Here is a 24,877-nt window from a genome sequence, read left to right as displayed (position 1 = left end):
CTGGCAGGTCCCTATGTAACCCTGGAAGGGTCATGGGAACCCCTGGCAGGTCCTGGTAGGTCCCTATGTATCCCTGGAAGGTCCCTAAGTAACCCTGGAAGGGTCCTGGAAGGGTCATGGGAACCCCTGGCAGGTCCTGGCAGGTCCTTATGTAACTCTGGAATATCCCTATGAACCCCTGGCAGGTCCTGGCAGGTCTCACCTGGCGTTTCGGGGGGCTCCCTGCGCTTGGGGGGCTCGTCCAGGGCCGAGATGGCCGAGCTGATGCTCTTCTGCAGGTCCTGGCAGCTCTCTATGAGCCCCTGGATGCTCTCTATGATCCCCTATGAACCCCTGGCAGGTCCTGGCAGGTGGGTATCTCTCTCACCTGGCGTTTCGGGGGGCTCCCTGCGCTCGGGGGGCTCGTCCAGGGCCGAGATGGCCGAGCTGCTGCTCTTCTGCAGGCCCTGGCAGCTCTCTATGAACCCCTATGAACCCCTAGGGGCTCTCTATGACCCTCCCCCAGGTCCTGGCAGGTGGGTATCTCTCTCACCTGGAGTTTCGGGGGGCTCCCTGCGCTCGGGGAGCTCGTCCAGGGCCGAGATGGCCGAGCTGATGCTCTTCTGCAGGTCCTGGCAGCTCTCTAGGAACCCCTGGGTGCTCTCTATGAACCCCTGGATGCTCTCTATGAACCCCTGGCAGTTCCCTACAGGTCCTGGCAGGTGGGTATCTCTCTCACCTGGCGTTTCGGGGGGCTCCCTGCGCTCCGGGGGCTCGTCCAGGGCCGAGATGGCCGAGCTGATGCTCTTCTGCAGGTCCTGGCAGCTCTCTATGAACCCCTATGAACCCCTGGGTGCTCTCTATGACCCTCCCCCAGGTCCTGGCAGGTGGGTATCTCTCTCACCTGGCGTTTCGGGGGGCTCCCTGCGCTCGGGGGGCTCGTCCAGGGCCGAGATGGCCGAGCTGATGCTCTTCTGCAGGTCCTGGCAGCTCTCTAGGAACCCCTGGATGCTCTCTATGAACCCCTATGAACCCCTGGCAGGTCCTGGCAGGTCTCACCTGGCGTTTCGGGGGGCTCCCTGCGCTCGGGGGGCTCGTCCAGGGCCGAGATGGCCGAGCTGATGCTCTTCTGCAGGTCCTGGCAGCTCCCTAGGAGCCCCTATGAGCCCCTGGGAGCTCTCTGTGAACCCCTGGCAGTGCCCTACAGGTCCTGGCAGGTGGGTATCTCTCTCACCTGGCGTTTCGGGGGGCTCCCTGCGCTCGGGGGGCTCGTCCAGGGCCGAGATGGCCGAGCTGATGCTCTTCTGCAGGTCCTGGCAGCTCTCTATAAACCCCTGGGTGCTCTCTATAAACCCCTGGATGCTCTCTATGAACCCCTGGATGCTCTCTATGAACCCCTGGCAGGTCCTGGCAGGTGGGTATCTCTCTCACCTGGCGTTTCGGGGGGCTCCCTGCGCTCGGGGGGCTCGTCCAGGGCCGAGATGGCCGAGCTGATGCTCTTCTGCAGGTCCTGGCAGCTCCCTAGGAACCCCTGGGATCTCTATGAACCCCTAGATGCTCTCTATGAACCCCTGGCAGGTCCTGGCAGGTCTCACCTGGCGTTTCGGGGGGCTCCCTGCGCTCGGGGGGCTCGTCCAGGGCCGAGATGGCCGAGCTGATGCTCTTCTGCAGGTCCTGGCAGCTCCCTAGGAACCCCTGGGTGCTCTCTAGGAACCCCTGGGAGGTCTCTATGAACCCCTGGCAGTTCCATACAGGTCCTGGCAGGTGGGTATCTCTCTCACCTGGCGTTTCGGGGGGCTCCCTGCGCTCGGGGGGCTCGTCCAGGGCCGAGATGGCCGAGCTGATGCTCTTCTGCAGGTCCTGGCAGCTCTCTATGAACCCCTATGAACCCCTAGGGGCTCTCTATGACCCTCCCCCAGGTCCTGGCAGGTGGGTATCTCTCTCACCTGGCGTTTCGGGGGGCTCCCTGCGCTCGGGGGGCTCGTCCAGGGCCGAGATGGCCGAGCTGATGCTCTTCTGCAGGTCCTGGCAGCTCCCTAGGAACCCCTGGATGCTCTCTATGAACCCCTGGCAGGTCCTGGCAGGTCTCACCTGGCGTTTCGGGGGGCTCCCTGCGCTCGGGGGGCTCGTCCAGGGCCGAGATGGCCGAGCTGATGCTCTTCTGCAGGTCCTGGCAGCTCCCTAGGAACCCCTGGATGCTCTCTATGAACCCCTGGCAGGTCCTGGCAGGTCTCACCTGGCGTTTCGGGGGGCTCCCTGCGCTCGGGGGGCTCGTCCAGGGCCGAGATGGCCGAGCTGATGCTCTTCTGCAGGTCCTGGCAGCTCTCTATGAACCCCTATGAACCCCTAGGGGCTCTCTATGACCCTCCCCCAGGTCCTGGCAGGTGGGTATCTCTCTCACCTGGCGTTTCGGGGGCCTCCCTGCGCTCGGGGGGCTCGTCCAGGGCCGAGATGGCCGAGCTGATGCTCTTCTGCAGGTCCTGGCAGCTCCCTAGGAACCCCTATGAGCCCCTGGGAGCTCTCTGTGAACCCCTGGCAGTGCCCTACAGGTCCTGGCAGGTGGGTATCTCTCTCACCTGGCATTTCGGGGGGCTCCCTGCGCTCGGGGGGCTCGTCCAGGGCGGAGATGGCCGAGCTGATGCTCTTCTGCAGGTCCTGGCAGCTCTCTATGAACCCCTATGAACCCCTAGGGGCTCTCTATGACCCTCCCCCAGGTCCTGGCAGGTGGGTATCTCTCTCACCTGGCGTTTCGGGGGGCTCCCTGCGCTCGGGGGGCTCGTCCAGGGCCGAGATGGCCGAGCTGATGCTCTTCTGCAGGTCCTGGCAGCTCCCTAGGAACCCCTGGATGCTCTCTATGAACCCCTGGCAGGTCCTGGCAGGTCTCACCTGGCGTTTCGGGGGGCTCCCTGCGCTCGGGGGGCTCGTCCAGGGCCGAGATGGCCGAGCTGATGCTCTTCTGCAGGTCCTGGCAGCTCCCTAGGAACCCCTGGGATCTCTCTATGACCCTACCCCAGGTCCTGGCAGCTCCCTAGGAACCCCTGGGTGCTCTCTATGAACCCCTGGGTGCTCTCTATGAACCCCTGGCAGGTCCTGGCAGGTGGGTATCTCTCTCACCTGGCGTTTCGGGGGGCTCCCTGCGCTCGGGGGGCTCGTCCAGGGCCGAGATGGCCGAGCTGATGCTCTTCTGCAGGTCCTGGTTCTTGCTGACCGAGTCCTCCTCGTCGCTGGAGAAGGAGGGCAGCGTCTCCAGGTTCCTCTTGAGCTCCTCGTCCAGGCGCTTGCAGGGCGAAGGACACGCCATCACCAGCCCCTCGCCCTCGCCCCCCTCCAGGGACCCCCCCAGGGGGAAGTTCTGGGGGGCGCCCAGCTTGGGGGGCTTGGAGGGGCTGGGGGGCAGCGGCTGCCGCTTGCCGGATTTGAGGAAGTCCAGGAAGGAGGCCATGAAGCCCGACTTCACCTCGGGCTGCTTCTCCTCGGCCTCGCGCAGCCGCTGCTTGGCGCGGCCCTGAGGGGGCTCCGGGGGGGGCTCCGGGACCCCCGGGAACGGGCCCGGGGCGCCGGGCACGGGGGGAGGGGCGCCGCAGGGGGCGGGGGCGGCGGCGGGCTCGGCCTTGGAGACGGCCAGCTTGATCTGGGGGGAGAAAAGGGGGTACTGGTTAGACTGGTTTGGACTGGGAGACACTGACACCCCCCAGAGACACCCCCAGTTTGATCTGGGGGAGAAAAGGGGGTACTGGTTATACTGGTTTGTACTGGGAGACATTGACACCCCCCACGGACACCCCCAGTTTGATCTGAGGGGGTACTGGTTTGTACTGGTTTGGACTGGGAGACATTGACACCCCCCCATGGACACTCCCAGCTTGATCTAAGGGGGTACTGGTTTGTACTGGTTTATACTGGGATCCACTGACACCCCCCATGGACACCCCCAGTTTGATCTAAGGGGGTACTGGTTATACTGGTTTGTACTGGGAGACACTGACACCCCCCACGGACACCCCCAGTTTGATCTAAGGGGGTCACTGGTTATACTGGTTTGGACTGGGAGACATTGACACCCCCCCATAGACACCCCCAGTTTGATCTAAGGGGGTACTGGTTATACTGGTTTGTACTGGGAGACATTGACACCCCCCACGGACACCCCCAGTTTGATCTAAGGGGGTACTGGTTATACTGGTTTGGACTGGGAGACATTGACACCCCCCAGTCACTCCCAGTTTGAACTGAGGGGGTACTGGTTATACTGGTTTGTACTGGGAGACATTGACACCCCCCCATGGACACCCCCAGTTTGATCTAAGGGGGTACTGGTTTGTACTGGTTTGGACTGGGAGACACTGACACCCCCCCATAGACACCCCCAGTTTGATTTAAGGGGGTACTGGTTATACTGGTTTGGACTGGGAGACATTGACACCCCCCATGGACGCCCCCAGTTTGATCTAAGGGGGTACTGGTTATACTGGTTTGGACTGGGAGACATTGACACCCCCCAGAGACAACCCCAGTTTGATCTGAGGGGGTACTGGTTAGACTGGTTTGGACTGGGAGACATTGACACCCCCCCATAGACACCCCCAGTTTGATCTGAGGGGGTACTGGTTAGACTGGTTTGGACTGGGAGACATTGACACCCCCCATGGACACCCCCAGTTTGATTTAAGGGGGTACTGGTTATACTGGTTTGGACTGGGAGACATTGACACCCCCCCATAGACACCCCCAGTTTGATTTAAGGGGGTACTGGTTATACTGGTTTGGACTGGGAGACATTGACACCCCCCCATGGACACCCCCCCATAGACAGCCCCAGTTTGATCTAAGGGGGTACTGGTTTGTACTGGTTTGGACTGGGAGACATTGACAACCCCCATGGACACCCCCAGTTTGATCTAAGGGGGTACTGGTTAGACTGGTTTGGACTGGGAGACATTGACACCCCCCATGGACGCCCCCAGTTTGATCTAAGGGGGTACTGGTTATACTGGTTTGGACTGGGAGACATTGACACCCCCCAGAGACAACCCCAGTTTGATCTGAGGGGGTACTGGTTAGACTGGTTTGGACTGGGAGACATTGACACCCCCCCATAGACACCCCCAGTTTGATCTGAGGGGGTACTGGTTAGACTGGTTTGGACTGGGAGACATTGACACCCCCCATGGACACCCCCAGTTTGATTTAAGGGGGTACTGGTTATACTGGTTTGGACTGGGAGACATTGACACCCCCCCATAGACACCCCCAGTTTGATTTAAGGGGGTACTGGTTATACTGGTTTGGACTGGGAGACATTGACACCCCCCCATGGACACCCCCCCATAGACAGCCCCAGTTTGATCTAAGGGGGTACTGGTTTGTACTGGTTTGGACTGGGAGACATTGACAACCCCCATGGACACCCCCAGTTTGATCTAAGGGGGTACTGGTTAGACTGGTTTGGACTGGGAGACATTGACACCCCCCAGAGACACCCCCAGTTTGATCTAAGGGGGTACTGGTTTGTACTGGTTTGGACTGGGAGACACTGACACCCCCCCAGAGACACCCCCAGTTTGATCTGAGGGGGTACTGGTTATACTGGTTTGGACTGGGAGACACTGACACCCCCCCCAGTCACTCCCAGTTTGATTTAAGGGGGTACTGGTTATACTGGTTTGGACTGGGAGACATTGACACCCCCCATGGACACCCCCAGTTTGATCTGAGGGGGTACTGGTTAGACTGGTTTGGACTGGGAGACATTGACACCCGCCCATAGACACCCCCAGTTTGATTTAAGGGGGTACTGGTTTGTACTGGTTTGGACTGGGAGACATTGACACCCGCCCATAGACACCCCCAGTTTGATCTGAGGGGGGACTGGTTATACTGGTTTGGACTGGGAGACATTGACACCCCCCATGGACACCCCCAGTTTGATCTAAGGGGGTACTGGTTAGACTGGTTTGGACTGGGAGACACTGACACCCCCCATAGACACCCCCAGTTTGAACTGAGGGGGTACTGGTTTGTACTGGTTTGGACTGGGAGACACTGACACCCCCCATGGACACCCCCAGTTTGATCTAAGGGGGTACTGGTTTGTACTGGTTTGGACTGGGAGACATTGACAGCCCCCAGAGACACCCCCAGTTTGATTTAAGGGGGTACTGGTTAGACTGGTTTGGACTGGGAGACATTGACACCCCCCATGGACACCCCCAGTTTGATCTGAGGGGGTACTGGTTAGACTGGTTTGGACTGGGAGACATTGACACCCCCCCATAGACACCCCCAGTTTGATTTAAGGGGGTACTGGTTAGACTGGTTTGTACTGGGATCCCCTGACCCCCCCCCCAGTCACTCCCAGTTTGATCTGGGGGTGTCACTGGTTATACTGGTTTGTACTGGGATCCCCTGACCGCCCCCAGTCACTCCCAGTTTGAACTGGGGTGGGGGATGGGGGGTCACTGCTTCACACTGGTCCATACTGGTTTATACTGGTTTATACTGGGACCCACTGATCCCTCCATGGACGCACCCACTTTGATCTGAGGGGGGGGAAACCCCAATTTGGGGCATTTTAGGGCCATTCTGAGCACAGCAAACCCCCCAAACCCCCCCCAAAACGCGGAGTTTTGGACCATTCCGGGCACACCAAACCCCCCCAAAACGCCGAGTTTTGGACTATTCCAGGCACACCAAACCCCCCCAAAACGCCGAATTTTGGACTATTCCGGGCACCCCAAACCCCTAAAACCTCCCCAAAACCCCAATTTGGGGCATTTTGGGACCATTTAGGGCACACCAAACCCCTAAAACCTCCCCAAAACCCCAATTTGGGGCATTTTGGGACCATTCCCAGCACACCGAACCCCTAAAACCTCCCCAAAACCCCAATTTGGGGCATTTTGGGACTATTTAGGGCACACCAAACCCCTAAAACCTCCCCAAAACCCCAATTTGGGGCATTTTGGGACCATTTAGGGCACACCAAACCCCTAAAACCTCCCCAAAACCCCAATTTGGGGCATTTTGGGACCATTCCCAGCACACCAAACCCCTAAAACCTCCCCAAAACCCCAATTTGGGGCATTTTGGGACTATTTAGGGCACACTAAACCCCTAAAACCTCCCCAAAACCCCAATTTGGGGCATTTTGGGGCCATTCCCAGCACACCAAACCCCTAAAACCTCCCCAAAACCCCAATTTGGGGCATTTTGGGACCATTCCGAGCAAACCAAACCCCTAAAACCTCCCCAAAACCCCAATTTGGGGCATTTTGGGACCATTCTGGGCACACCAAACCCCTAAAACCTCCCCAAAACCCCAATTTGGGCCATTTTGGGACCATTCCCAGCACACCAAACCCCTAAAACCTCCCCAAAACCCCAATCTGGGGCATTTTGGGACCATTCCGGGCACACCAAACCCCTAAAACCTCCCCAAAACCCCAATTTGGGGCATTTTGGGGCCATTTAGGGCACACCAAACCCCTAAAACTGCCCCAAAACCCCAATTTGGGGCATTTTGGGACCATTCCGGGCACACCAAACCCCTAAAACCTCCCCAAAACCCCAATTTGGGGCATTTTGGGACCATTCCGTGCACCCCAACCCCAATTTTGGGTCATTTTTGGCCCATTCCGTGCCCTCCAACCCCAATTTTGGGTCATTTCGGGCCATTCTAAGCCCCCCAACCCCAATTTTGGGTGATTTTGGGTCCATTCCGAGCCCCCCAACCCCAATTTTGGGCCCATTCAGAGCCCCCCAACTCCAATTCTGAGTCATTTTCGGCCAATTCTAAGCCCCCAAATCCCAATTTTGGATCATTTCGGGTCCATTCCGAGCCCCCCAACCTCAATTTTGGGTCATTTCGGGTCCATTCCGAGTCCCCCAACCCCAATTTTGAGTCATTTCGGCCCATTCCGAGCCCCCCAACCCCAATTTTGGGTCATTTCGGGCCCATTCTGATCACCCCAACCCCAATTTTGGATCATTTTCGGCCCATTCTGAGCCCCCCAACCCCAATTTTGGGTCATTTTCGGCCCATTCTAAGCCCCAAATCCCAATTTTGGGTCATTTCAGCCCATTCCAAGCACCACTAAATCCAATTTTGGGTTATTTCGGGCCCATTCAGAGCCCCCCAACCCCAATTTTGGGTCATTTCGGGCCCATTCCGAGCCCTCCAACCCCAATTTTGGATCATTTCGGGCCCATTCCGAGCCCCCCAACCCCAATTTCGGCCCATTCTAAGCCCCCCAACCCCAATTTTGGATCATTTTTGGCCCATTCCGTGCCCTCCAACCCCAATTTTGGGTCATTTTCAGCCCATTCCGAGCCCCCCAACCCCAATTTTGGGTCAGTTTTGGCCCATTCCAAGCCTCCAAATCCTAATTTTGGGTCATTTTCAGCCCATTCCGAGCCCTCCAACCCCAATTTTGGGTTATTTCGGGTCCATTCTAAGCCCCCAAATCCCAATTTTGGATCATTTCGGCCCATTCCAAGCCCCCCAACCCCAATTTTGGGTCATTTTCGGCCCATTCCAAGCCCCCCAACCCCAATTTCGGGCCCATTCCGAGCCCCCCAACCCCAATTTTGGGTCATTTTCGGCCAATTCTAAGCCCCCCAACCCCAATTTTGGATCATTTTCAGCCCATTCCAAGCACCACTAAACCCAATTTTGGGTCATTTCGGGCCCATTCTGAGCCACCCAAACCCCAATTTCGGGCCCATTCCGAGCCCTCCAACCCCAACTTTGGGTATTTCAGCCCATTCTAAGCCCCCAAATCCCAATTTTGGATCATTTCGGGCCCATTTCGTGCCCTCCAACCCCAATTTTGGGTCATTTCGGGCCCATTCCGTGCCCCCCAACCCCCATTTTGGGTCATTTTGGACCCATTCTAAGCCCCCCAACCCCAATTTTGGGTCATTTCGGGTCCATTCCGAGCCCCCAACCCCAATTTTGAGTCAGTTTTGGCCCATTCTAAGCCTCCAAATCCCAATTTTGGATAATTTCGGGCCCATTCCGAGCCCCCCAACCCCAATTTTGCGTCATTTTCGGCCAATTCTAAGCCCCCAAATCCCAATTTTGGGTCATTTCGGGCCCATTCTGATCACCCCAACCCCAATTTTGGGTTATTTCGGCCCATTCCGAGCCCCCAACCCCAATTTTGAGTCAATTTTGGCCCATTCTAAGCCTCCAAATCCCAATTTTGGATCATTTCGGGCCCATTCCGAGCCCCCCAACCCCAATTTTGGGTCATTTTCAGCCCATTCCGAGCCCCCCAACCCCGATTTTGGGCCCATTCAGAGCCCCCCAACCCCAATTTTGGGCCCATTCAGAGCCCCCCAACCCCAATTTTTGGCCAATTCTAAGCCCCCCAACCCCAATTTTGGGTTATTTCGGGTCCATTCAGAGCCCCCCAACCCCCATTTTGGGTCATTTTGGACCCATTCTAAGCCCCCCAACCCCAATTTTGGGTCATTTCGGGTCCATTCCGAGCCCCCAAATCCCAATTTTGAGTCAGTTTTGGCCCATTCTAAGCCTCCAAATCCCAATTTTGGATCATTTCGGGTCCATTCCGAGCCCCCCAACCCCAATTTTGGGTCATTTCAGGCCCATTCTAAGCCCTCCAACCCCAATTTTGGGTCATTTCGGGCCCATTCCGAGCCCTCCAACCCCAATTTTTGGTCATTTCGGGCCCATTCCGAGCCCCCCAACCCCAATTCTGAGTCATTTTCGGCCCATTCTAAGCCCCCAAATCCCAATTTTGGGTCATTTTGGGCCCATTCCGAGCCCCCAACCCCAATTTTGAGTCAGTTTTGGCCCATTCCAAGCCTCCAAATCCTAATTTTGGGTCATTTTCAGCCCATTCCGAGCCCTCCAACCCCAATTTTGGGTTATTTCGGGTCCATTCTAAGCCCCCAAATCCCAATTTTGGATCATTTTCAGCCCATTCCAAGCACCACTAAACCCAATTTTGGGTCATTTCGGGCCCATTCCGAGCCCTCCAACCCCAACTTTGGGTTATTTCAGCCCATTCTAAGCCCCCAAATCCCAATTTTGGGTCATTTTCAGCCCATTCCGAGCCCTCCAACCCCAATTTTGGGTTATTTCGGGCACATTCCGAGCCCCCCAACCCCCAATTTTGGGTCATTTTCGGCCAATTCTAAGCCCCAAAATCCCAATTTTGGATCATTTCGGGCCCATTCTAAGCCCTCCAACCCCAATTTTGGGTCATTTCGGGCCCATTCCGAGCCCCCCAGCCCCCCGAGCCCCTCACCTTGAGCGGCCGCAGCGGCTCCATCCCCTCTCCGTCCTCTCCGCCCTTCTTGCCCCGGCCCCGGCCCCGGCCCCGCGGCCTCTTGGCTCCCTCGGGGAAGCCGGGCGGCTCCAGGGGCCGGATCCTCGGCCTGCCCCGGGGCCGGGGCGGCCCTTCCCGCTTGGGCTTGGTGGGTTTGCGGCCGCGCTTCTTGGGAGCGGGGTGGGCGCCGGGGTGGGGACAGAAGTCGATGTCGCCCATGGGGGTGAGGGGCGGCCGGCGGCAGCTGGAGATGAGGTCGGGCAGCAGGTCCGGGAGGCGCCGCGAGTTCAGGCGGATGTCGGCGGGCACGTCGGCTTTATCCTCGTCATCCTCGAACTCGTACTCCTGCGCGTAGGTTTTTTTGGGGGGTGGGAAGGGGTCCCGCTTGCGGAGCAGGTGGAAGGAGGAAGTTTTCAGCAGCTTTTTGGGTTTGGAGGAGCAGAAGAGAGGGGTGCTGAGAGGAGGAGGAGGGGGTTTGGGACCCCCGTCGCCCGTGCTCTGGATCAAGCCCAGCGGTTCCGCGTTCACCGTGGAGGGTAACTCGTGTTTGGGGGGCTCCAGCCCCAGCTGGGGGGGGTCCCCGGCGGCGCCCCCGTCCTGCGGGCAGAACGAGGGGTAGCTCTGCCCCATGTCGTAAGGAGGGGGCGCTTTCATCCCCTCGGGCCGCGCCTCCAGCCCGGCCGCGTTGGCGTTGCCTTCCTCCTCCTCCTCCTCGGCGGGCTTGGGGAAATCCTCGGGCGGGGGTCCGAACATGTCCTCCATGCCGGGGAAGAAGCCGCGGTCCTCGTCCTGCAGCAGAGCGTCCGGGAAGCAGATGGACGTGAGGGGCACGAAACGGCCCTTGCCCCCCGCGGGGCTGCCCCCTTCCGAAAACTGGTCCTTGGCCTCGGGGGGCACGGCCGGGACCCCCCCCTCGGGGTCCAGCAGGTGCCCGGGCGGTCCCTGCACCCCCGCGCTCTGCCCCAGGTGCGGTTCCAAGCCCAGGGGGGGCTCCAAGAAGTCCTGGATTTCCTGGGGAGGGGGCAACACCTCCATGGAGTCGGGGGGCAGCGGCGGCGGGGCCTGGGGGTCCAGCCCTTGCGAGCGCACCTGGTGCAGGTGAGCTTCCAGCAGCAGCTGCGGGGAGGGGGCGGCCGGAGGGGCCGGCGGAGCCGAGGGGGGCGCGGGGGGCGGCGGAGGGGGCGGAGGAGGGGGCGGCATCCTCTGCTGCTCCAGCAGGTGAACGTCCAGCGGGGCTCTGGCCTTGGGCCGGGGGTGCAGCTGGCTCTGGGTGTGCGTCAGCACCGAGGGCAGCAGAGACCCCCCCAGCTCCGGGGAGGGGTCCAGCAGGAGGTTGTGGGGCTCCAGCGGGGGTCCCTCGCCCACCAGCCGCCCGTGCTCGGGGGTTTTGGGCAGGTACGAGTGCGGCGGCGGCGGCTGGCCCAGCTCCTTGCCCCCGGCCAGGTGCTCGGGCGGCTTCTTCAGCTCGTACGTGTCCAGCGGCGGCGGCGCCTGGTGGCCGTAGTGCACCACCGAGGTGGCCGCCACCTCGCCGCCCCCTCCGGCTCCGCCGGCCCCCCGGAACTCTTTGCCTCTCTCCGGCTTCTTCTTCTCCTTGAGCAGCGCCAGCTCCAGCGGCGCCTCCAGGTTGGAGTTGGGCCGGATGACGCTCTGCAGCTGGTACCGCTCCTCCTTGCCCAGCGCCCCCCCGTAGCCCCCCAGGGTTTTGGGGCGCTCCTCGCAGCCCCCCAGCCCCTCTCGGGGCGGGCTGGGCGCCTGCAGCAGGTGCTGGATCAGGAAATCCTCGTCCTCGCTGCGCTCCGCCGCCAGCAGCTCCGCCTCGCCTTTGCCCCCCTTGCCGAAATTGGGGGGCGCCCCCGGCGGGGCGGGGGGCGGCTGCCGCTCGAGCCCCCCGCCCGGAGCGGCCCCGTAGCCCTGCGGGGCCATGAAGGACGGCGACAGCACCGAGCCCAGGTACTTCTGCGACTGGCCCGGCGAGGCCCCGCTCTGCGGCCGGGCGGCCGGCGGCGACTGCAGCGGGCGGATGATGGGCGAGGGGCTGGAGCCGCCCAGGCCGGCGTAGGGCAGCGGCGGCCCGGGCATGGCGGGCGAGTGCCCGGTGCTGTAGGTCAGCGAGGGGCTGGCCGTGGGCAGGCCCTGCGAGGGGGCCGGCGGCCCGTAGCCCCCCGCCTGTCCCCCCTCGGGCTGGACGCCGTAGGGCAGCGCCTGCAGCTGCTCGGGCGAGTAGGTGCCGGCGGCGCTGACGCAGGGCTGCAGCCCCCCCTGGCCGCCGCCCTGCCCCCCGCCCTGGTAGCCGCCGCCTTTGCCCCCCATGTCCCCGGCCTGGCCTCCGCTGAAGCCCCCCGCGGGCTGCGCCGCCCCCGCCAGGCTCTGGGGCGCGCCGGGCGCGTTGTAGCCGGGGGCTCCCCCCATGGCCAGCAGGCTCTGCGGGGGCTGGCCCGGCGAGTAGGCGGGCGACTGGCTGGCGATGACGGAGCTGGGCTTGGGCGTGCTGGGCGTGTAGCTGCTCTGGCACTTGGGCGTGTTGGTGGAGCGCGGCGGCTGCCGCGACGCCGAGTAGCTCTTGGACTTGCCGCCGTTGCCGCCGGCCGCGCCGCCGTTGCCCGCCGCGCCCGCGGCGCCGCCGGAGTAGCCCGGCGACTGGATGATGGGCCGGTAGCCCGGCTCGGGGCGCGGCGCCGTCGGGGCGGCCTTGGGCGGCTGCTGCGAGCCCTCGGAGCTGGCGGGAGACTGCTCGCCCAGCGGGCTGCAGGAGAGCGGGGCGCGGTGAGCGGGCACCTGCTGGTAGGAGCCGCCGCAGCTCAGGTAGTGCTGCAGGCCCGGCGCCGGCGGCAGCTGCGGCTGAGCCGCGCCCGGCCGCTGGTAGTGCTTGATGACGCTGTCCTGTCGCGATATGGCGCGATCGCCGCCGCCCGCCGCGTTGGCGCCGCCAAAGACGGGAGCGTTGTAGAGCTGAGGCGGCTGCTCGGCGGCCGCCAGCAGGTTGAACTGGGAGGAACTGGGCGCGGGCCGGTACGGAGGGGTCTGGGCGGGCAGCGCCGAGCCCAGCACGGCCGAGCCCAGGCGGTCGAAGCCCAGCGAGGAGGGCACGGCGGGCTGCGTGGGCTTGATGTGCAGCAGCGGGTCGTGAGGGGACAGCAGCCCGTTGGAGCCGGGGCTGAAGGCGGCCTCGGGCAGGCTCAGCGGGGACCCCACCGGGAAGCTGCGGCCGCCGAAGGACGCCGGGTGCTGGTAGGGACCGAGCGCCGACGAGGACGGGAAGGTGCCCGAGCCGGGGAGGGCTCCCGAGATGAAGAGTTCGGCCGGAGCTGGAGTGTGCATGGCTGGGGACGGGGAGAGAGAAGGGACAGGGTTGGGGGACCCCGGCAGGGTAGGAGGTGACAGCCCCAGGGGGAGTGGGGGACCCTGGCAGGGTGGGTGGGGGGCACCCAGGTACATGTGGGAACCCTATTTGGGGAGGGGGAGACACCCCCAGGGGGAGTAGGGGCACCTTGGGACATGTGGGGACCCCGGCAGGGTAGGAGGTGACAGCCCCAGGGAGAGTGGGGGACCCTGGCAGGGTGGGTGGGGGGCACCCAGGTACACGTGGGAACCCTATTTGGGGAGGGGGAGACACCCCCAGGGGGAGTAGGGGCACCTTGGGACATGTGGGGTCCCCGGCAGGGTAGGAGGTGACAGCCCCAGGGAGAGTGGGGGACCCTGGCAGGGTGGGTGGGGGGCACCCAGGTACACGTGGGAACCCTATTTGGGGAGGGGGAGACACCCCCAGGGGGAGTAGGGGCACCTTGGGACATGTGGGGACCCCGGCAGGGTAGGAGGTGACAGCCCCAGGGGGAGTGGGGGACCCTGGCAGGGTGGGTGGGGGGCACCCAGGTACACGTGGGAACCCTATTTGGGGAGGGGGAGACACCCCCAGGGGGAGTAGGGGCACCTTGGGACATGTGGGGACCCTGGCAGGGTAGGAGGTGACAGCCCCAGGGGGAGTGGGGGACCCTGGGACATGTGGGGATCCCATTTGAGTAGGGGGGACATCCTCAAGGTGAGTGGGGACCCCCTTTGGGGAGGGGGTAGCAGCCCCAGGGGGAGTAGGGGCACCATGGGACATTTGGGGACCCCATTTGGGTGGGTGAGGGGCACCCAGGTAAATGTGGGAGCCTTATTTGGGTAGGGGGGACACCCCTGCAGTAAAATGGGGACCCCCTGGGGTAAATGGGGACCCCCCCCAAGTGTAGAACCCCCAGCAAGACAAAAATAGGACACCCCCAGTGAGAAATTAAATAAAACCGCTCCCCAAAACCAAAGCAACATAAAGACCCCCACCAAAAAAACACCCCCAGACCCACCAGTCTGCCAGGAGGGGGTGCAGAACTGGGAACCCCCCCCCCCAAAAAAGCCCCCAGACCCACCAGTCTACCAGGAGGGCGTGCAGAACTGGGACCCCCCCTCCCCAAAAAGCCCCCAGACCCACCGGTCTGCCAGGAGGGGGGGGAGAACTGGGACCCACCCCCCCAAAAAACACCCCCAACTCTCCCAGGAGGGGGGTGCAGAACTGGGACCCCCCCCCAAAAAACACTCCCAACTCTCCCAGGAGGGCGTGCGGAACTGGGACCCCCCCCACAAACGAAGCCCCCAGACCCACCAGTCTGCCAGGAGGGCGTGCGGAACTGGGACAGGAGGGACGAGGCCGAGGGTCCGGGCTGGGGTCCCCGCGACTCCAGCGCCGAGATCAGGTTCATGACGGAGGCGTCGGGGGCCGCGCCCCCCGCGTGGTGCAGCCCCGTCTCGAAGAGCCCCGACAGCCCTGGGGACACGGGGACAGCTTGGGGACAGTTCGGGGACAGCTTGGGGACACCTCAGGGACATCTTGGGGATGTGGGGACACCGCAGCCATGATCCCCTCACGGACAGGGAGGGAATGGAGGGGACAGTTTGGGGTGACCCCGAGTGGGGCAGGCCTGGGGACAGCTCGGGGACACCTTGGGGACACCACAGCCGTGACCCCCTCACGGACAGGGAGGGAATGGAGGGGACAGTTTGGGGTGACCCCGAGTGGTGCAGCCCCGGGGACACCTCGGGGATGTGGGGACATCGCGGCCGTGACATTTACAGGGTCAGGGTGACGTGGGGACGTGGCAGCAAAGGGTGGCAGTGACACAGGGTTGGGGTGACAAACGTGGGAGGTTTGGGGGTGAGCAGATGGCAAACGGGATGTGAGAAAAACGGGGGGAAAGGAAGAAAAAATGGTGGGAAACGTGAGGGGAGAAAAGGGCGGGAAACGTGAGGGGAGAAAAGGGCGGGAAAACGTGAGGGGAGAAAAGGGCGGGAAACGTGAGGGGAGAAAAGGGCGGGAACCGTGAGGGGAGAAAAGGGCGGGAAACGTGAGGGGGGAAAAGGGCGGGAAACGTGAGGGGAGAAAAGGGCGGGAACCGTGAGGGGAGGAAAGGCAGCAAATGGAAGGCAAAAAGGACAGTAAAGCCGAGTGAAAAGGACAGGAAATGACAGGAAAAAAAGGTATGAAATGAGGGGAGAAAAGGGTGGGAAATGTGAGGTGGGAAATGTGAGGGGAGAAAAGGGTAAGGAATGTGAGGGGAAAAGAGTGGGAAATGTGAGGGGAAAATGGGTGGGAAATGAGGCAACAAAACAACACGAAATGTAAAGGGAAAAATCGGTAAAGGTGAGAAATATAAAAGAAAAAGAAAGTGTAAAACTTTATGGGACAAAATGGCGCAGGAAAGGAGATAGCCAGAAACCTGAGGGGGAAAAGGGTGAGAAATGTGAGGGGGGAAAGGGCATGTGGGAAAAATTAGTGGGAAATGTGAGGGGGGGAAAAAAGGTGGGAAATGTGAGGGGAAAAAGAGCAGGAAATGTGAGGGGAGAAAAGGGTGGGAAACGTGAGGTAAAAAATGGGAAACATGAGGGAAAAAGGGTGGGAAATGTGAGGGGAAAAAGGGTGGGAAATGAGACAACAAAGCAACAGGAAATGTAACAGGAAAAAGCAGTGGGAAATGTTAGAGGAAAAAAGGTGAGAAACGTAAGAAAAAGAAAGGTGTAAAACTTGAGAGGACAAAATGGTGGCAAATGTGAAAAAAGGAATAGTTGGAAACCTGAGGGGGAAAAAGGTGGGAAATGTGAGGAGGAAAAATGGCATGGGGGAAGAATTGGTGGGAAATGTGAGGGCAAAAAATGTGGGGAATGTGAGGGGGAAAAAAGGAAATGCTGGGGAAAAAGGGTGACAAACATGAGGGGAAAAGAGCAGTAAACGTGAGGGGAAAATGGGTGGGAAATGAGACAACAAAGCAACAGGAAGTGTAAAGGGAAAATATAGTGAGAAATGACAGGAGGAAAAAAGAGAGAAATGTGAGAAAAAGAAAGGTGCCAAACTTGAGGGGACAAAATGGCGGCAAACACGAGAAAGGAAATCTATGGGAATGTGAAGGGAAAAAGGGTGGGAAATGTGAGGGGGGAAAGGGGCATGAGGGAAGAATTGGTGGAAAATATGAGGGCAAAAAATGTGGGAAATGATAAAATGTGAGGGGAAAAGCATGGGAAATGTGAGGGGGGGAAAAGGGTGGAAAATGTGAGGGGAAAAAGAGCAGGAAATGGGAGGGGGAAAGGAAATGTGAAGGGTCAAGATAGCAAAAACATGAGGGGGAAATGGCAGGTAAGATGTGAGGAAAAAGTGAGAAATGTGAGGGGGTAATGTGAGTGGCAAACATGAGGGAAAAAGGGTGGAAATGGGGAAAAGTGCTGGAAATGTGAGGGGGGAAGGGCAGGAAAAATTGGGAAACGTGAGGGAAAATTGGTGGAAAATGTGAGGGGAAAAAACGGCGGGAAACATGAGGGGAGAAAAGGGCGGGAAACGTGAGGGGAGAAAAAGGCGGGAAACGTGAGGGGAGAAAAGGGCGGGAAATGTGAGGGGAGAAAATGGAAGGAAACATGAGGGGAGAAAAGGGCGGGAAACGTGAGGGGAGAAAAGGGCGGGAAACGTGAGGGGAGAAAAGGGCGGGAAACGTGAGGGGAGGAAAAGGGCAGGAAACGTGAGGGGAGAAAAGGGCGGGAAAACGTGAGGGGAGAAAAGGGCGGGAAACGTGAGGGGACAAATGTCCCAGGGTGACACAGCACTGGGACATTGAAGTGACCAGGTGACACGGGGACCCGGGGTGGTGGTGTTGCGTGGTCAGGGTGACACAAGGTGGGTGACAGGGGTGACAAGAGGTGACAGGAGGTGATAAAGGTGACAGGTGAGAGGAGATGACAGTGGGTGACAGCGGGTGACAGTAGGTAACAGAAGGTGACAGGGTGTGACAGGAAGTGATAAAGGTCACAGGGGTGACACGAGGTGCCAGCAGGTGCCAGCAGGTGTCGGGGTCGGTACCTGGCGGGTGGTGGTTGGCCGCATAGCCCTGCAGCGGGTGGGGCGCTCCGTAGGGCTGCCGGTGCAGCAGGTCGGGGTCGGGGTGGGACCCCCGCGAGCCCCCGTACACCAGGCTGGGGACAGACAGGTGTGTCACAGGTGTGTCACATGGCATTATCACAACCCCGTGGCAAATAACCCATTAACCCTCACACCAGGCTGGGCACAGAGACAGGACAGGTGTGTCACAGGTGTGTCACATGGATTGTCACACCCCCCATCACAGACCTCCCCCCGTACACCAGGCTGGGGACAGACAGGTAGGTGTGTCACAGGTGTGTCACATGGATTGTCACATCCCCCCCATCACAGACCCCCCGTACACCAGGCTGGGCACAGACAGGTGTGTCACAGGTGTGTCACATGGCATTGTCACACCCCCCCATCACAGACCCCCCGTACACCAGGCTGGGGACAGACAGGTGTGTCACAGGTGTGTCACATGGATTGTCACATCCCCCCCATCACAGACCCCCCGTACACCAGGCTGGGGACAGACAGGTGTGTCACAGGTGTGTCACATGGCATTGTCACATCCCCCCATCACAGACCTCCCCCCGTACACCAGGCTGGGCACAGACAGGTGTGTCACAGGTGTGTCACATGGATTGTCACATCCCCCCCATCACAGACCCCCCGTACACCAGGCTGGGGACAGACAGGTGTGTCACAGGTGTGTCACATGGATTGTCACACCCCCCCATCACAGACCCCCCGTACACCAGGCTGGACACAGACAGGTGTGTCACAGGTGTGTCACATGGATTGTCACATCCCCCCCACCACAGACCCCCCCGTACACCAGGCTGGGGACAGACAGGTGTGTCACAGGTGTGTCACATGGATTGTCACATCCCCCCATCACAGACCCCCCGTACACCAGGCTGGGCACAGACAGGTGTGTCACAGGTGTGTCACATGGATTGTCACACCCCCCCATCACAGACCCCCCCGTACAGCAGGCTGGGGACAGACAGGTGTGTCACAGGTGTGTCACATGGATTGACACATCCCCCCCATCACAGACCCCCCGTACACCAGGCTGGGCACAGACAGGTGTGTCACAGGTGTGTCACATGGATTGTCACATCCCCCCCATCACAGACCTCCCCCCGTACACCAGGCTGGGCACAGACAGGTGTGTCACAGGTGTGTCACATGGATTGTCACACCCCCTCATCACAGACCCCCCGTACACCAGGCTGGGGACAGACAGGTGTGTCACAGGTGTGTCACATGGATTGTCACACCCCCGTGGCAAATAACCCCCCAACCCTCACACCAGGCTGGGCACAGAAACAGGACAGGTGTGTCACAGGTGTGTCACATGGATCGAGACCCCCCAGCTCACACCAGGGACAGGTGTGACTGACACCGCCCCAGAACACTGTGACAGGTGTGACAGAAGTGTGAATCCCACGGGTGTGTGACAGGTGTGACACAGGTGTGAGCCCCATGGGTGTGAGCCCCATGGGTGTGACACAGGTGTGAGCCCCACGGGCGTGTGACAGGTGTGACACAGGTGTGAGCTCCACAGGTGTGTGACAGGTGTGACACAGGTGTGAGCCCCACGGGTGTGACACAGGTGTGAGCTTCACAGGTGTGTGACAGGTGTGACACTGGTGTGAGCCCCATGGGTGTGAGCCCCATGGGTGTGACACAGGTGTGAGCTCCATAGGTGTGTGACAGGTGTGACACAGGTGTGAGCCCCACAGGTGTGACACAGGTGTGAGTCCCACAGGTGTGTGACAGGTGTGACACAGGTGTGAGCTCCACAGGTGTGTGACAGGTGTGACACAGGTGTGAGCCCCACGGGCGTGTGACAGGTGTGACACAGGTGTGAGCTCCACAGGTGTGTGACAGGTGTGACACAGGTGTGAGCCCCATGGGTGTGAGCCCCATGGGTGTGACACAGGTGTGAGCCCCACGGGCGTGTGACAGGTGTGACACAGGTGTGAGCCCCATGGGTGTGTGACAGGTGTGACACAGGTGTGAGCTCCACAGGTGTGTGACAGGTGTGACACAGGTGTGAGCCCCACGGGTGTGACACAGGTGTGAGCTTCACAGGTGTGTGACAGGTGTGACACTGGTGTGAGCTCCACAGGTGTGACACAAGTGTGAGCCCCACGGGTGTGACACAGGTGTGTGACATGCGCGTCTGGCACATGTGACCCACGTGTGTGACAGGTGTGACCTGTGCACAGGTGTGACACACCCACAGGTGTGGCAGGCACTGACACACAGGTGTGACACAGGCACGCACAGGTGTGACATCCCAAATCCTGGAGCACCCCAATCCCAGAGCACCCCAAAATCCAAGGGAACAGGACCCCCAGCACCCCAAATCCTGCTACAATGGAAACCCAGCACCCCAAATCCTGGAGTGCCCCAAATCCTGGAGCACCCCAAACCCAACAGAACATGACTCCCAGCACCCCAAATCCTGATAGAACCAGACCCCCAGCACCCCAAATCCTGGATCACCCCAAATCCTGGAGCACCCTAAACCCAACAGAACAGGACCCCCAGCACCCCAAGTCCTGGAGCACCCCAAATCCCTCAGCACCCCAAATCCTGCTGCAGTGGGAACCCAGCACCCCAAATCCTGCTGCGCCCCAAATCCTGCTGTGCCCCAAGTCCTGGAGCACCCCAAATCCCTCAGCACCCCAAATCCTGCTACAATGGGAACCCAGCACCCCAAATCCTGGAGCATCCCAAATCCTGCTGTGCCCCAAATCCTGGAGCACCCCAAATCCCTCAGCACCCCAAATCCTGCTACAATGGGAACCCAGCACCCCAAATCCTGGAGCACCCCAAATCCTGCTGTGCCCCAAATCCTGGAGCACCCCAAAATCCAAGGGAACAGGACCCCCAGCACCCCAAATCCTGCTACAATGGGAACCCAGCACCCCAAATCCTGGAGCACCCCAAATCCAACAGACCATGACTCCCAGCACCCCAAATCCTGGAGCACCCCAATCCTGGAGCACCCCAAACCCAACAGAACAGGACCCCCAGCACCCCAAATCCTGGAGCACCCCAAGTCCTGGAGCACCCCAAAATCCAAGGGAACAGGACCCCCAGCACCCCAAGTCCCAGAGCACCCCAGAACCCAGTACAATGGGACCCCCAGCACCCCAAATCCTGGAGTACCCCAACCCTGGAGCACCCCAAATCCTGGAGCACCCCAAAATCCAAGGGAACAGGACCCCCAGCACCCCAAGTCCTGGAGTACCCCAACCCTGGAGCACCCCAAGTCCTGGAGCACCCCAAATCCAAGGGAACAGGACCCCCAGCACCCCAAATCCTGCTACAATGGGAACCCAGCACCCCAAATCCTGGAGCACCCCAAATCCTGCTGTGCCCCAAGTCCTGGAGCACCCCAAATCCCTCAGCACCCCAAATCCTGCTACAATGGGAACCCAGCACCCCAAATCCCTCAGCACCCCAAATCCCAGCACCCCAAATCCCTCAGCACCCCAAATCCCAGTGGAATGGGATCCCTGCACCCCGATACTGCTGGGATACCCCAAATCCCAGCACCCCAAATCCCAGGGACACCCCAAATCCTGGTGTAACAGGACCCCTGCACCCCAAATCCTGGTGTAACGGGATCCCTGCACCCCAAATCCCTCAGCACCCCAAATCCCGGTGTAACAGGATCCCTGCACCCCAAAACTCCAGGGACATCCCAAATCTCCTTCACCCCAAATTTCAGCATTCCCAAATCCTGGTGTAACGGGATCCCTGCACCCCAAATCCCGGTGTAACAGGACCCCTGCACCCCAAATCCTGGTGTAACAGGAGCCCCTCACCCCAAATCCCGGTGTAACAGGACCCCTGCACCCCAAATCCCGGTGTAACAGGATTGCAGCACCCCAAAACTCCAGGGACACCCCAAATTTCCTTCACCCCAAATCCCAGCGTTCCCAAATCTCAGTGTAATGGGATTCCTGCACCCCAAACCCTGGGGTAATGGGATTCCCTGCACCCCAAATCCCAGGCTAACGGGATTGCAGCACCCCAAAACTCCAGGGACATCCCAAATCTCCTTCACCCCAAATTTCAGCATTCCCAAATCCTGGTGTAACGGGATCCCCTCATCCCGTAAGGGGATTGCAGCACCCCAATACTGCAGGGACACCCCAAATCCCAGCACACCCCAAATCCCTCAGCATCCCAAATCCCGGTGTAACGGGATCCCAGCACCCCAATACTCCAGGGACACCCCAACTCCTGGCGTAACGAGTCCCAAATCCCGCTACCTCTACCCCAAAACTCCCCTCACCCCAAATCCCGCTGTAACGGAATCCCCAGCACACCCCAAATCCCGGTGCAATGGGATCCCAGCATCCCAAACCTACTGCACCCCAAATCCCGCTGTAACGGGACCCCCTCACCCCAAATCCCGGTGTAACGGAATCCCCAGCACACCCCAAATCCACCCTCACCCCAAATCCTGGTGTAACGGGATCCCTGCACCCCAAATCCACCCTCACCCCAAATCCCGGTCTAACGGGATCACAGCATCCCAAACCCCTCTGTAACGGGATTGCAGAACCCCAATGCTGCTGGGACACCCCAAATCCCACAGCACCCCGAATCCCTCTGCACCCCAAATCCCGGTGTAATGGGGTCACAGCACCCCGAATCCCACAGCACCCCAAATCCCGGTGTAACGGGGTCACAGCATCCCAGATCTCAGCACACCCCAAATCCCGGTGTAACGGGGTCACAGCATCCCAGATCCCAGCACACCCCAAATCCCGGTATAACGGGACACCCTCACCCCAAACCCCGGAGTAACGGGGTCACAGCATCTCAATTCTGCTGGGACACCCCAAACCCCTCTGCACCCCAAATCCCAGAGTAACGGGACCCCCTCACCCCAAACCCCTCTGCACCCCAAATCCCAGAGTAACGGGACCCCCTCATCCCAAACCCCAGCACACCCCACATTCCTGAGCACCCCAAATCCCGGTGTAACGGGACTTCCTTCATCCCAAACCTCAGTGGAATGGGATTGCAGAACCCCGATGCTGCTGGGACACCCCAAACCCCTCTGCATCCTGAATCCCGGTGTAACGGGACCCCCTCACCCCAAATCCCTCTGCACCCCAAATCCCGGTGTAACAGGGTCACAGCATCCCAGATCCCAGCACACCCCAAATCCCAGTGTAACGGGACTTCCTGCATCCCAAACCTCAGTGGAACGGGATTGCAGAACCCCAATGCTGCTGGGACACCCCAAATCCCTCTGCATCCTGAATCCCGGTGTAACGGGACCCCCTCATTCCAAACCCCAGCACCCCAAATTTCGGGTGTAACGGGGTCACAGCATCGCAATACTGCTGGGACACCCCAAATCCCAGTGCACCCCAAATCCCCCCTCACCCCAAGTCCTGGTGTAACGGGATCACAGCAGCCCAAAACTCCCCGCACCCCAAATCCCGGTGTAACGGGACCCCCTCACCCCAAATCCCAGCACACCCTAAATCCCAGTGTAACAGGATCACAGCATCCCGAACCCCAGCACACCCCAAATCCCCTCTCACCCCAGATCCCGGTGTAACGGGACCCCCTCACCCCAAACCCCTCTGCACCCTAAACCCCATCACCCCCCAGATCCCGCTGTAACGGGACCCCCTCACCCCAAATCCCGGTGTAACGGGACCCCCTCACCTCAGATCCCGGTGTGACGGGACCCCCTCACCCCAAATTCCACTGCAGCCTAAATCCCGGTGTAACGGGACCCCCTCGCCCCAAATTCCTCTGCACCCCAAATTCCGGTGTAACGGAATCACAGCATCCCAAACCTCCTTCACCCCAAATCCCAACACATCCCAAACCCCACTGTAACGGGACCCCCTCACCCCAAATCCCCCCTCATCCCAGATCCCGGTGTAACGAGACCCCCTCACCCCAAACCCCTCTGCACCCTAAATCCCATCACCCTCAGATCCCGGTGTAATGAGACCCCCTCACCCCAAACCCCTCTGCACCCTAAATCCCATCACCCTCCAGATCCCGGTGTAACGGGACCCCCTCACCCCAAATCCCCCCTCATCCCAGATCCCGGTGTAACGGGACCCCCACACCCCAAATTCCTCTGCACCCTAAATCCCATCACCCCCCAGATCCCGGTGTAACGGGACCCCCTCACCCCAAATCCCGGTGTAACGGGACCCCCTCACCCCAAATTCCTCTGCACCCTAAATCCCATCACCCCCCAGATCCCGGTGTAACGGGACACCCTCACCCCAAATCCCGGTGTAACGGGACCCCCCTCACCCCAAACCCCTCTGCACCCTAAATCCCATCACCCCCCAGATCCCGGTGTAACGGGACCCCCTCACCCCAAATTCCTCCGCACCCTAAATCCCATCACCCCCCAGATCCCGCTGTAACGGGACCCCCTCACCCCAAACCCCCCCTACCCCAAACCCCCCCCCATCCCCCGGTGCCACCGCCCCCCCCCTCCCCCTCCGGTGCGCGCCCCCTTCCCCCCCTCACGATCCCCCCCTCACCTGGCCTTGGCCGAGCGCTCGTAGCTCCAGCCGGGCCCGGCGCTCAGCGGGTCCCCGAACCCGGCGGCCGGGTAGTTCCTGTCCATGGGGGCGGCGCCCCCCGGGGCCGGGCGGGGGTCGAGGGCCGGGGGGGCCGGGGGGCGGCCGGGCGGGGGGCGCCTCACGGAGCCGCCATGATGGAGCGGGGCCGCGCGCCGCCGCTTCCTCCCACACTGCACCGCGCGGGGCCCGAGCGGGGCCGCGCGGCGGCGAGAGCGCGGCGGGAGGGGCGGGGCGAGCGCGGGCCAATAGGGGGAGAGGGGCGGGGTCAGAGCGTGGCCGTAAAAGGGAAAAGGGGCGGGGAAAGCGGCGGGGAGAGACAATGTCTGCGGGGAGAAGGGGCGGGGCCAAGTGCGGCCGTAAATGGACAAAGAGGCGTGGCCACGCAGTGGCGGGAGCGCTGAGGGGGCGGGGCCAAGCGCTTTCTATATGCGATAAAGGGGCGGGGTTAACAACCTCCTTGTATGGGAAAGGGGCGTGGCCAGACGGCGGCGGGAGCCCTTAGGGGCGGGGGCAAGCGGCATCTATAGCGATTAAAGGGGCGGGGTTACACGCCTCCATATATGGAAAGGAGGTGTGGCCAAACGGTGGCGGGAGCCTTTAGGGGCGGGGCCAAACGGCTT

At 60.7% G+C, this 24,877-nt stretch overlaps 1 protein-coding gene across 1 annotated transcript in view; it reads right to left on the bottom strand.

Moving 5' to 3' along the window:
- LOC132322906 (proline-rich protein 12-like) overlaps nucleotides 1–24,349 on the bottom strand; it is a gene marked incomplete at its 3' end in the record, with an annotated part of 41,997 nt that extends 17,648 nt beyond the window's left edge. Inside the window, exons 1-20 of the mRNA XM_059837653.1 lie at nucleotides 24,216–24,349; nucleotides 17,650–17,762; nucleotides 14,914–15,075; nucleotides 10,254–13,597; nucleotides 3,052–3,610; nucleotides 2,866–2,955; nucleotides 2,721–2,810; nucleotides 2,556–2,645; nucleotides 2,381–2,470; nucleotides 2,216–2,305; nucleotides 2,071–2,160; nucleotides 1,926–2,015; nucleotides 1,575–1,850; nucleotides 1,411–1,500; nucleotides 1,214–1,366; nucleotides 1,039–1,128; nucleotides 884–973; nucleotides 533–808; nucleotides 368–457; nucleotides 203–313 (exon numbers count right to left, since the gene is read on the bottom strand). Coding sequence (XP_059693636.1) covers nucleotides 203–313; nucleotides 368–457; nucleotides 533–808; nucleotides 884–973; nucleotides 1,039–1,128; nucleotides 1,214–1,366; nucleotides 1,411–1,500; nucleotides 1,575–1,850; nucleotides 1,926–2,015; nucleotides 2,071–2,160; nucleotides 2,216–2,305; nucleotides 2,381–2,470; nucleotides 2,556–2,645; nucleotides 2,721–2,810; nucleotides 2,866–2,955; nucleotides 3,052–3,610; nucleotides 10,254–13,597; nucleotides 14,914–15,075; nucleotides 17,650–17,762; nucleotides 24,216–24,301 — 6,070 coding nt within the window. The remainder of the gene's footprint in view (nucleotides 1–202; nucleotides 314–367; nucleotides 458–532; nucleotides 809–883; nucleotides 974–1,038; nucleotides 1,129–1,213; nucleotides 1,367–1,410; nucleotides 1,501–1,574; nucleotides 1,851–1,925; nucleotides 2,016–2,070; nucleotides 2,161–2,215; nucleotides 2,306–2,380; nucleotides 2,471–2,555; nucleotides 2,646–2,720; nucleotides 2,811–2,865; nucleotides 2,956–3,051; nucleotides 3,611–10,253; nucleotides 13,598–14,913; nucleotides 15,076–17,649; nucleotides 17,763–24,215) is intronic.
- Nucleotides 24,350–24,877: the final 528 nt, after the last annotated feature.

This window comes from Haemorhous mexicanus, unplaced genomic scaffold, assembly GCF_027477595.1.
Source record: "Haemorhous mexicanus isolate bHaeMex1 unplaced genomic scaffold, bHaeMex1.pri scaffold_197_ctg1, whole genome shotgun sequence".
Classification (NCBI taxonomy): domain Eukaryota; kingdom Metazoa; phylum Chordata; class Aves; order Passeriformes; family Fringillidae; genus Haemorhous; species Haemorhous mexicanus.
The sequence above is the reverse complement of the archived record's forward strand: the minus strand, read 5'-3'. Positions and strand labels throughout refer to the sequence as shown.